The 12841-nt window shown below is 44.5% G+C and overlaps 1 protein-coding gene across 3 annotated transcripts in view; it reads left to right on the forward strand.

Moving 5' to 3' along the window:
* Positions 1-10077, forward strand: part of UXS1 (UDP-glucuronate decarboxylase 1) — a 93625-nt gene extending 83548 nt beyond the window's left edge. For all 3 annotated transcript variants that reach the window (XM_038550877.1, XM_038550878.1, XM_038550879.1), the window contains 4 exons: positions 2623-2683; positions 5231-5288; positions 7245-7348; positions 9471-10077. In XM_038550877.1, coding sequence (XP_038406805.1) covers positions 2623-2683; positions 5231-5288; positions 7245-7348; positions 9471-9602 — 355 coding nt within the window. In that variant the 3' untranslated portion in view covers positions 9603-10077. The remainder of the gene's footprint in view (positions 1-2622; positions 2684-5230; positions 5289-7244; positions 7349-9470) is intronic.
* The last annotated feature ends 2764 nt before the right edge of the window (positions 10078-12841 follow it).

A 12841-nucleotide genomic window follows, 5' to 3' on the forward strand; every position in this document is an offset into this window, starting at 1 on the left:
TTTGTGTGATTATTTGAGAATCCTGAGTAGAAGTCTCTTTGGGAAATAGAACTGCTCATTAAAAAAGTAATAATAAAAATTAATAAAAATTAAAAACCATTGTAGATGTTTTTTTTTTCCCCTGAAACTATCAGTCAGTTTTCACATTTAGTCTAAAAGAAAGCTACAAATAAATACACATCACAGGTCCATGCTTTTTCTCCCCAGCCATGAGTGTCTTGCCAAGCAGGGCACAAAAACCTTAGGAGTAAAATATAACTGGCACACTTTCGCCCAAATAACCTGAGATGAGATTTAACCAGGAAATAGCAAGATGCCTACAGGACTGTTTTCATTTCAAAACACTTATCCCAGGAGCCATGTGAGAAAATGCATGCAGAGAAAATGCATCATGCCACTTTTCTATATCCGGACCATCTTAATTGGACCTTTGTGTATTGAGCAGTGTCTTTTCATAATAACTGACCTTCCATCCCACTCGCCTCCACCCACTTCCCAGTTGTGCACATCAGGAGAGAGTCGTATGTCATCAGTTATGTGGCATGACCTGGAACCCCTCGCCACTGGCCGCCAAACTTCTCCAGCTGAGAGAGCATGAACTGTCAGGGAGACAGCAGTAAAGGGCAAAGCAGTCAGAGCTCATTCTTCTTAACTGCTCATTACTTCAAAGGCAACACATACAAATTCACTTAAAAGAGTCTCAGACTTTTTCTGCTGGTAATTAAAATATGTTAAGAATTCAGCAATGCACATGCCACATACCATCCCAGCTCAGGAGTGTACATGCCCACAGTGTGTGGCCTGCCCTGATGCACTTCCACGACTGAACCAAAGTAGGGCAAACAACTGTCCCGATTTCCCGTTTTTGGCATTCAAGACTCAGCTGAGATAGAAGAGTTACAGTTTTGCTAGTTCTGATAAGCTATTTTTGAGAAATAATTTTTTGTAGTTAAAAATGCTCCATGTCTGAATCTATAGTTACTGTACTAAATTAACTGTTTCCAAAATCCACAATTGCCTTGAAGTAGCATTTCATGGTTTCTGAGGTCCAGATGATCATACCATACACATTCACACCTTGGCATGACTGATGTTTTCCTGGTCCGGTTACAGCCTCATCCACATAACAAAGGCGTGCTGTCTTTAAAAAAAAAAAAAAAAAAAAAGTCACTTTGTCAAAATGACACTTTTAAAGAGTTTCAGGATAAATGGGTGTGATCTATGCAATTTTGACCTTAAAAGTTGCCAGATTATTATACAAAAGATGCACCCCTCCGCACCATGAGGATGATTGCATGAGTCCGTTGTCTTCCAGCTTAACGTGGACCTCCACCCCGTTTCAGTATTAAAATTGATTGTGGATGCTCGTGAATGGCAGCTTTTAACGTCTTCTTATGAATATGCAGAGACCTATGCCATGAGAGATGTGTTATGATGTAATATAATAATAATTACTGCCATCGTGATGAAGTGACTTTTTGCCAGTTTCTAGAAAGTCATCCAAAGTCAGCAGTTATTTGCATTTATGCTTGACCTATGAGAATGGAACGGACTTAGGCATGTTCACATAAGATACCTAATCATTGAAAACAAAAATTCAGAAAATACTTAGCTAAATACCTGCCCCCCGCCATTTTTTTTTTTTTTTCTGATGAAAAAGAAAGCAAAAACAGGTTTTGTTTTGAAGTTAACCATAGCAACCTGTTCCTTGCTGGTAATGATGGAGGAGGAGGAAGCGGAGGGGAAGGTTTCACCACAGACTGCATTTGGATCACCACAACAGCTTTAACAGTCTTCTGAGAAGTATACCTGATGAACGTAGACATAGGAAAGTGCTCGTGTGCAGCAGTGAGGTGTCATTTTTACGAAGTAACTTTTTTTTAACAGAGCCACACTTTAAAGCCTCTGAAAATAAGAACCAAACCTTGGTAAGCTAAAGTTTGCTTACTTCTCTTCACCTTCATGGCCCAGTCGGTTACGATCCATCTGAAACATCCAGATCGTCCTGACCGTTCATGCGAAGAGTCTTGGGCGGGGGGGGGGACCATGGATGGGGAGGGGATTGAAATCTGAGGGGGTAGGGAGCAGTGGTCCAGGTCTATTTCAATGCTGTGTCGTTTGGCTTTATCTGTGATTTGCCAGTATGAGAGTGACATACTGGAGAGCTTTCATTTCAGTGGGTCTTAGTGTTTTTTTTAATCATTGCTTTTTCATATGAACCAGCTATGTGGGCTCACATTTAAACATGGACACTTTCCATCAGAAACTGTAATAACACCATCTTTTGGGGGCGTTTGTCTATTTTTGATTTTTCAGTCATTAAAGGGTTTCAGAAATAGACAATAGTAGAGCACTTAATTAAGCCCATCAATCGCTTCCATTCCTGTTTAGCCATCCTATACCCCATGCGCTGAAAGCGAATCCCAGACATCATATCATTATCCACAAGTACTTTAGCATTCTCAACAATGCTTTTTTGCAGGATTTTTTTTTTTTTTTTTTTTTTTGTCATTAGTTTTCCATTTGGATTTTGGTTTTCTTTCGGGAGGTGACATGGGTCTGCTCTGCTCGGCATCGCCCTACAGCAGACAGCGCCTGACCTGGCTTTCCTTTCTGTTCCAGTGACCTGGTGAATGGTCTCGTGGCTCTCATGAACAGCAACGTGAGCAGCCCAGTCAACCTGGTGAGTGTGTCCACTTCCTCCACGCCCCCTAGAACAGGTTCCATGCTTTTAGGAAATCATGAAGAGCAGCAGCCATGGCTTTATTTGCCAAGAGCACGCATAGGGCATGCATGTGTTTGCTTATTGCACATTAGAGGGAGGAAAAACACAAAATAAGAATATGCAAAGGAGTAAAATGTCTGCAAGGCATGTATGAGTGGTATGATAAGCACTCACCTACCTCTGTCATCCGGAAGGGCCTAGGACTAAAAGGTTGTGAAAGGCTGTGGTGGCAGTAGATGGACAGTTTTCTGTGTGCATTTCTTTCTCTATTATTTGACATTATGTACTCCCTGTAAGACTTGATTAAGTGAGCTTTATAGATTATGGAGGTTAAGGGAGTTTCCCAGTTTATGATCATGTCTGTAGGTCACCTGGCTATACTGAGCACCTTTGTTGCTTCTTCCTTCATTCCTTCCTATGGCCCCAGAGTCTCCTTGTTGGAGGGATCCTAAGGTTCTCTCACTCCGTGTAATAATTTTTTTTTAAAGATTTTATTTATTTACTCATGAGAAAGAGAGAGAGGCAGAGACACAGGCAGAGGGGGAAACAGGCTTCATGCAGGGAGCCTGATGTGGGACTCGATCCTGTGTCTCCAGGAGGCATTAAACCGCTGAGCCACCCGGGGTGCCCTTGCTCCATGTTTTTAAGCGGTTTTACTACTGGGTGAACATGCTTCTCTTCAAAGCACTTCATTCTGTCTCTGGCCAGTTCTTACTGGCAGGAAGTATTTCCTTCTATTAAGAACTAGAATCTCATTCTCTGTGAGTAAGGCCCACTAGCCTTACTTCTCAGTGTGGGGCCCATTAAGGCTAGCTAATGCCTCCCTCCACAGCATGGTGACTCTCCAAGGATTTGGGGGGCAGGGTCACACTGAGTCTCCTCCCCAGCTCTCAGCCAGAGTTCACATTCAGGTCCTGAGTCCTCCTACCCTCTCACCTGCTGTCCCTCTGGATAACTCCATCTCATTCTGTTTAAAATATGAAGTGTTCAGTATAGACTGTCCGTCATTCAGGATATTCTGCTGATGCCAATGACTGCTGACATTAGTTTATGGGGAGTCGTGGCCTCACCTTGACAGGCCTTGGAGTCTGCTTCAGGTGCTTCCCCCAGACTACCTCTCCTGCTTCCTCCAAGGTTTTAAGGCTCAAAGGGGTACCCATGCCTGCTTATTCCTCAAAACTACTTCATTCAGAAACATTTCTTTTTGCTTGTCTTTGTAACCAGCATATCCTGTCTTCATTTTTCACTGAGTTGGGAGGGAGTTTTCACCACATAGGAAGAGGTGGAGACATCACTCCCTTGTCTGGGTGTAGACCGATTCATGGGTGCCAGTGGCTGCCAGCACCCAGCTAGGGCTGCTTTTGTGCACTTTTAAAGAAAAATGATGAAATTAAGAATAGATTGAGACGAGTCTTGTGAGCCTCAGTTTCTTTCAAGCATTTGCCTACCTAATAACTTCAAAGGCCACGCCACCTTCATCCTGGGTTTTGCTCCAGGCACTTTAAAATGTGCGTGATGTTGGTGATGCCCCCCATTTTCCACATAAGCACAGTCTTTAGATACTAGGTTCCTTCTTTTCTTTCTGAGGGGGCCTTTACACAGGCTGTTTGAGAACTCCCATCCCCTGTAGAAACCTGCCTTCCCTGAAGTCTGAAGACTGTCTGCCAGTAGCCCTGACAAAGATGGGCCCTCTCTTTCCCAAGTTCCCATCACTCCACTTTGCTAGTCAGTCCTTTCTTTGTGCTTAGATGTGGGACTAGGGTCCTTTCCTGCTCTCTTTCCTTCCAGCTCCAGGCCAGACCAGGAAGTTGGGAGTGCAGGGTATTTCGGACACCTAATGGTCAGACTTGGTGGTGGTCTCTTACAATGGAGAGGGGGTGGCAAATAAGAGTAGCAGGATTGAGAAGGGAATCCTGCAGTCTTGTGTGATGGAAGAAAAGGAGAAATGATTTTCCTTGACAGTCCCTAAAGGCAAGCTCACTTTTTTTAAAGGCTTTTCCTCTGGCTACCCAGAGCCCTCATCTGTGAGTGCATTTTGGTTCCATTGCAGTTCCATGTACAAGTTCGCAAGTCCATTATTGCTTACGCTGTTATCACCATGCACCTAGAGGGAAATGTCTTATCTTATGAGAGCTCATTTTATAGAACCAAACTTGTATGCACAGTGACCATGCAGTTACAGTAACTTTATATAAGGAAATTGTCCTGGTTGGCTAGGTAATGTATGTCTGTATTAGATGCTCTTGACCTAGCTGAGGGGCGTTCTTGTCAACAGTCAGTCTAGCAGACAAAAGCAGCGCCAGATACAGTTTAGCACTTTGCTAGGTGGACTAGTCATCATCCTGATCAGGGAAGCACCCAAGGAAACATGAAGAGGCAGGAGCCTCATGACTTCCCAAGAAGCCAGTTAGCCCGTGAATACTTTGAAGACATGTATATGATTTGGGTGGAAGTGGTCTCTGCTGTTGTAATTACACTTATAACTAGCAACCGTTTCTTCCCTAGGGGAACCCGGAAGAACACACAATCCTAGAGTTTGCTCAGTTAATTAAAAACCTTGTTGGTAAGTAAGACAAACACATTGCTGAGTGAAATTGGCTGCACTTACCCTATCAGTTAATAACATTCGGACTAGAAAATGTGTAATTAATACAAGCTAATTGAATTGGATAAAAAGCAGAACTTTATCAGAAACACTTAATTGTCTTCTGATTCTTTAATTAAGTAATAGAAAGATACAGATGAAGGTGGGAAGGGGGGTTGGTCCTGTTCACAGGTCTGTCAGCAGGTTGGGGTGGAGTGGGAGGAGGAGATATGTTCCCAGTGCTTGAGATGTGATTCTGGTAGATCACTCCACACAGGTAACAAATGTTTGATTTCCAAACATGGACAGTGATGTGAATGGGATTTTGAATTGCCGAGAAAGGAATAACACCAGCTTGTGTGTTTCTGATGGAATCTGTTGACGATTTTCGAGTTCTTGGCAGTTCTGGCCAACCTGGCCATGACATGTTGGAGGCAGTGTAGACACTGGAAGTAAACCCAATCAGGGGCGTGCTCTGAAAGTTATTAGAAGTTTCTGTATTTTCAGCCAGCCCTTGTGTTGCAGATGTATACTGGGTGAGCCATTTGTCACATCAGCAGGCTTCCTAGAGCTCTGGGAAGTCTGGCTCTCTGGGTGGGGGTGGGGTTGGAGGGTTGGTCTGTTTTCCATGGTTGATGAAGAAATTTGAGTCAGGACATAACTAGAATGGAGTGTGGCTGGCTAGACTGGGGTGAACATGATGTAGGATATTCTGAAGTGCCTGTCCAGGCCCCATACTTAGCTGGGTTGTCTTCAGGGCTGTCCTTTCTGACTTGGAGGTATCATCTACCAGCATGTTCTTATCAGCTCTGGATACTTGGACAGAGGGGGCTGGCCTTCCTCAGTCATAAATTGCAGGATCTCATGGCCCCAGCAGCTTCCCCAAGATCTGCTTTCCGACTCTAGGTCTGCCTGTCTCTACCCAGATAAGGAAGGGATGTGCTCAGGTAACAGGTTGTCTGGGATCTGGGCCATCCAGAACCTCTACCTAAGTGGGGCCCATGATCCAGCATCTTCAGTGTCACCCAGATGCTTGTTAGAAATGCAGAATCACACACCCCACTCATATCTTCTGGATCAGAATCTGCATTTTGACAATATCCTCAGGCATTATAATCAGTATGGTTCTGTGAAGGGCTGAATAGCACACTGCCCCAAACTTCGGAAGCTCACAACAGCAACTGTTGTATTTGTTTATGATTCTTTGGAACTGGCTTCCACTGGGGAGGCATGATTCTTCTGCAAGTCTTGCCGATGGCCCCTCATGTGACTTCATTCTGTTGATCCCCAGTGTCTGGGCCCTGCTAGGGTGCTGGACAAGCCAGGCTCTTTGTCCTTCTGCATGTGGTCTCTGTAGCAGGGTAGCTGGACATCTGTGTTGGCGCAGGGCTCACACCTGTAGGTGCATAAATGGTTAGGTCTTTCTAAGGCATCAGCTCAGAACTAGCCCACAGTCATTCCTCCTGCACTCTACTTGGTTAAACAAGTTGAAAGCCAGCCTGTTTCTAGGCCGGAGTCTCCTATAGTGTGTGAATGCCTCAGGAGGGCTCACTGGGGCCATTGGCATCACAGATGGACGCACACATTTGCCACTTTTATTTACTTTGGAGTCTGGTTCTGTGGACATCCATGCTGCATTAGCTGGTGGTAGGTGGTCCACCTTGGAGCCAGCAGCTAGGGTAGGCCCTGTCCTTTCCCTCAGGGGTGGCCCAGGCCTGTAGAGACAGAGTAACTGCTTCTCACGCAGTTCTCATGGGGCCAGAGGTACGGTCCCCCATGTGGCTCAGTGACTGTGTGAGAAATGTGTTCTGTCATGCACATGTTATGCACCCTTATTCACTATGCAGAGGGGATTTCACTTTGAGGAGTATAGTAAAAGTCCCACCTGGACTGGTTTGTGATTCTCTTACCTTCCTTTTTTCTTAATCAATTCAGGTAGTGGAAGTGAGATTCAGTTTCTCTCCGAAGCCCAGGATGACCCACAGAAAAGAAAACCAGATATCAGAAAAGCGAAGATGATGCTGGCATGGGAGCCTGTGGTGAGTGTGTGGCTCTATGCTGACCCGTCAATAGAGGTCCACAGCGGGTCCTTGTAGGCACTGGCAAGCTTGGGCAGATAAGACATAGGGTTCCGAGCTGTTACATGGCTTCTCCTTTCATGTGTCTCAGTCTGTGAAAGGAGCATCCAGGGCAGTGGCCACGTGCACTCTGGGCCTAGGAGGCCTGGCTGACCTGTCTGTCTCCACTCAGCTCAGGATGTCCTTGGATGCGCAGGGTTGGGCAAGGTTGCTACATGAATCAGGGCGAGCAGAGCCACTCGGTTCCCAGGAAGGCGGAACCCCAGATTGGAAGCATGAGAAACCAAAGGCCAGGGAGAGGTGACCCTCCATGCCTTTCTGTTGTTCCTAGATTAGATGAGACTCCTTGTGGCCTGCGGGACTATACAAGTGTGTTAGCATCTATCCCACAGGTGTATGTGGGAGATACCCGGGGAGAAATAAGGACTCAGGAGGCGGCCATAGAATTCAGGCTTAAATACCATCTTCATAGGGAAAGAAGAGGGGCACATAGGCCTCTTAGAGGACAGTAAGTGATTTTTAAGAAAGGTGAATGGGCCCTTAGAAGAACTCCTGGGAGATAACGATAGCTTATGACAATTTATGTGGTATCAATGTCTAGTCCTCTCTCCTGTGGTGAGAGTCAGTCCTCCCTGGTTGATGACACTTTGGGGAGGGGACTTGGGACAGCTGAATTTCTGTTGGAGGGGCTGTCTTTGGGCTGCTGGGAGGAGTTCAGAGAAAGCCTCGCTCTCTACTTGCTCAGGTGCCTGCAACTCAGCATGGTCAGCGTATCAAAGTAGTGGATTTGGGGCTGATGTCACCCTGAGCTCCCACAGTCCTGTTATGGGGTGGCCTTTTCTGCTGCCCTCCAGAGAGCTAAGTGAGAAGAATCCTCCAGTGTTGGGCCTTAAAGGGACCTGAGAGTTCCAGTCTGATCTTATTTTATCCCAGGGTCTACAAGTCTGAGTGATCTGAAGGTCACAGGGATTTGTTGAGTGCACTAAAAATATGGTCATGCCCAGACAAAATTTAATACATAAGAGTTCCTGCTGCACAAAGCAGCAAGTGTAGATCTCTGTTTTTAGAAGGCATTTGCCATTGGTCTTTTGTAAGTAGAACCTATGTCTTAAAATATTTTTTAAAAAGCTAAATGCACATTCGCTACATAGTAACTTTTGCTTTTATAGTAGGTAAGGTATGTAGGTATTTTTATTTTTCTGGAGTTTAAATGGATAATATTCTAACACATTTAGATGAGGTACCTACCACTAGTTTCTCTTCATACTAGTTTCATCTCATTAATAATTTTTGAGGGATCTTGTCCAAAGAAGCATTTAGTCATATACCCATCTTAATTTCTCCATGTGTGTCTTTTTTGACAGTGCTATTGAGGTACAATTGGCAGACAGCAAACTGCCTGTATTTAAAAAGTACAACTTAATAAGTTTTGGTGTATTTTTATGCCCCTGAAACCATCACCGCTGTCAAGGTAATAGGCGCATAGTCTTCTCTCCTAGTGGTGTCCGGTGCCCCTTGGCCGTGCTTCCTTTCCGACTTCTGCCCTTTTTTACTCCTAGGCAGCTGGTTAGATTTCTGTTTTCTGTTTGCTGCAGGAGGGATGCTCTAAATTAAAATTGCTTCCATGGTGTTGTCATGAATTCTCCTCAGACTCAGCCTCTTAGGTCACTGGGAGTGAGTGTCCCGTGGGAGAATGAGTGTGTGGCTCACACCCAGGTGCTTCCCAAGGCACCCTCCCTCCATCACACACTTCCAAAAGAAAAGCACACAGACGCAAACGTGCGTCGTTTTCAGGTGTTTTGTGGTTGATTCAAGCAGGGTGGACCCCAGACCAGCAAGAGTCTAGGGTCTTTGGGGGATCAGAGCTCATTCTCTGTCAGTCTGGGGTGTAATTTGTCAAATTGCACAGTGCGCTCTGAAAGCAGCTTTGGCTGCTCTTCCTGGTCAGCCCTGGTGCCCTGTGACACACCCCCATGGAACAGGCCACCCATCATCAGCATTTCCTTCCTGCAGAGCCCTAGGAGTGTCTGCTGTTGCTCTCAACACTGACCTGGTCTCCTATTCTTACCTTCTCTTTCAACAGGTCCCACTAGAAGAAGGTTTAAACAAAGCAATCCACTACTTCCGTAAAGAACTCGAGTACCAGGCAAATAATCAGTACATCCCCAAACCAAAGCCCGCAAGGATAAAAAAAGGACGGACACGCCATAACTGAAAACCTCACTTCTCACGATGGGAGACTCCCTGTGTCACACTTGATGGGATGTATTTTTTTTTTCTTTTTTTTAAGAAAGACTTAAAACAGGTGTCATGAAGAACAAACTGGAATTTCATTCTGAAGCTTGCTTTAAAGAAATGGATGTGCCTAAAAACTCCCCTCAGAAAACTGCAAATTTTGCCTTGCACTTTTTAAAATCTTGTCTTTTTATGTAAAATAGCGTAGATGCATCTTTGCATATTTTCACGTTTTTTATCTTGCTATGAGAGCATATGTCGTGACTGTCGTTGACAGTTTTATTTACTGGTTTCTTTGTGAAGCTGAAAAGGAACATTGAATGGGGTGAAATATGCCAATTTTATTTATAAAAGTGGGTACTTATAAATGAGACCTTATACTATGCATAAAGGACAAAAAAAAAAAAAGTGAACTTAGCAGTATTGTCAGGTGGGTGACACACCGACATCTATTCTTCAGGCGGATAAAAGAATTCTGTTTGAGAGCTTTATGTTTCTTTTAATTCAGAATTTTTCCAAGGTCTAGTTTTTAGTTGCAAACTTGACTTTGAAATACTTCTGTTGGTTATCACGATCAAGGATATTTGAAATCACTACTGTGTTGTGCTGCGTATTTGGGGTGGGGGCGGGGGGACAAAGTTAACGTATTCTTGGTTAACAGTGGTTAAATATGCTATTTTAATAAAATATTGAAACACATTTGCAGTTTTAAGGATTGGCTGACTTTCTGCTTTGCGTGGTACGTTGTTGGATTGCTAAGAAAAGCACTGTAGAATTTTAAAGGAAAAATCCAAAAGCTTCCAGGTTGGTGGATGTAACTTGAGGAGTAGATATTAAACACATTGCTACTGGGGCTGAATCTACATGCGATATTAACTGCTGCGTGGAGAGATTTTTCAGATCTCACCCAGGGTTTGAATCAGTGTGTGTCCTCCTCTGGCAGCACAGACCAGATGGAGAAAAAGAAGTGCCATTTTTTTGTAAAATCTATAAACTAGGCTCATTGAGTGAAAACTTTGAGAGCCTTGGCTTTCATTAAGAATTCTTTCCAAGCTCTAATGTTAGTATGTTTTCATTCCTTTTATAATAAATGGGAGAGCAATGCAGTGAGTTAAAGCACCTACATTTTCCATTTTCCATTTTGTTGCATAATAACAACAAAAAGCTGACCTGCCACCGTGAGAGCTCAGTGGTTGGGCCGAATGCTTGTTTCCATAGCCAACCAGGGGAAGCCAGACTTGCCTGCCTTTCAGAATCACTTGGGGATTTTCTTTTTTTAATTGGACATGTTTTTCCTATTAGAATCTCTGAGGCCAGGCCAAGGAAGCTGTGGTTTTGTTTGATTTGTCATGCTAAATTCCCTAGTAGAGTCTGGAACTCAAGATTATTGCTAGACCAGACATTGTATAAAAGAGAACGAGGATTCAAGGAAGGTTTCTTATTTTAATTGTCATTATTTTGGCCTAAACTATGTGATACACCACTTTGCTGGGCAGAGGTGAATAGAGCTGAGAAGTTTGGGACATGCTATTGGTGACCCCCAGAAATGGAAAAATTAGCAGAGACCTGAAGGGAACTTCTGTAGAGCTAGGCTGGGCAGAGCACTTCGGGGGTACCCAAAAGCCCTGGGGTTCAGAATTCTTTTAGCTTGTTATTTGCTCGTGGCTAGAATTCTGGAATTCTTTTGACTTTCATCCCCATGGTTTTCATAAAGATTTTCCGGAGATAAGGAAAAGGGGAAGAGGGATCATGTCTAATTTTCCCTAAGGATAAGGGTTATGCATCCAGGGAAGTAATGTAAGCTTCAGATGGAGCATGTAACTGTCCAGGGAGAGAGGAGAGTGGTACTGAAGAGCCTGGAGATGGACAGGTGAGTGCTTAGATGATGGTGCCCCCTGCATTTCAGGATTGGCTCCTGACCTGGACGTTACTGTGGGGGTACAACTCCTCTTCCTTCGATGACCGTGAGTGAGCTCAAGCAAGGTGCACATGACAGAGTCAGAACATACTGGATTTCAGTATAAAGCCGGGCCCACTGGCCCTGAGGAGACTTGCAGCAGCCTGGCTACTCCATGGGCCCTGCTGGAGCCTCAAGTCATGGCCCTGGATGGGCTCCCTCTCACGGTTCTGAGTTGTACTGTGAGCCTGACCTTGTTCTCAATGTCGACGTTTTATTGAGTGAAATGCTGGTCTGGCCCTGGCAGTGAGTGACAATTTGGCCTCATAAGGGAGGCTGTGGGAAATCTGGGAAGTCCAAGTGACTTCCTGGGGCAGAGGAGGTTTGCATATGAAGGTGATTTGTGTGTATCAGGTAGACTCTGTGGCAGATTGTTATATTTGATAGGGAATTGAAACATTGCGTTGCCCTGAGAACTGTTGACCACAGTATCTGAGGTGGAGATGCACACTGCTTCAAAGACCCTGGGGTAGCTTTGTTCTAATTATCAAGATTAACCTGCTTATTTTCTCTGTAGTAAAAATTCTTGACTAGGCCTGTTTGTACCTTAGGCACACTGGGGAACCAGGGTCATTTTTATCTACAGTTGTGTTGTGGGCAGGAAAAGTAGGGATTTCATTATCAGAAATCTTAATTTTTTTTTTCTGCTTTTGGGTGGGACACATTTGGCAGGACTGGCATGATTTCCCTCTCCCCAGATTAGTTAGGCTCTGATAAAACCACAGCAGTTAGACCCGTTGACTCATGCCTCCTGAGGGCAGGTGTTGGCAGGGAGAACAGAGTACTCCTGCTGTGATTCAAAACAGTTCCGTTTTCTCTCCTGAGCATACTAAGCATGACATTTTTCTCTGCTCTTTGCTGTGAATACTGGGCTTAGTTCCTAAAGATAAAACTCACAAAATTGTGGGGTCCCCCTATGATGGGCTCCCCCTGGATTTTAGACAACTAAGACTTGTCTGCACCGAGCCTCCAGCAGTTTGACAATTACAGTTCAGATTTTCCTCCTTCAGCCCTTGTTCACTCAGAGCCGACTATTCCAGTAAGTTGTAACTCTGTATTTTTGCTTATCAGTCTTCAATGTGAGGGATGGCAGTTTGCCCCGTGCCTCTTCTTGTACCTAAGAAGAGATGTTGGTTTTTTCAGTTCTGCTTTTTAGCAGTTAGGACAGAGGGATGACTTGCAAGCTCCTTCAGTGTTGGCAAAAGGGTTCATTCAAGAACTTTAATGCTTTTTAAAAGTCTTGCTGTTTGGGTGCATTTTGA

This window comes from Canis lupus, chromosome 10, assembly GCF_011100685.1.
Source record: "Canis lupus familiaris isolate Mischka breed German Shepherd chromosome 10, alternate assembly UU_Cfam_GSD_1.0, whole genome shotgun sequence".
Lineage (NCBI taxonomy): Eukaryota > Metazoa > Chordata > Mammalia > Carnivora > Canidae > Canis > Canis lupus.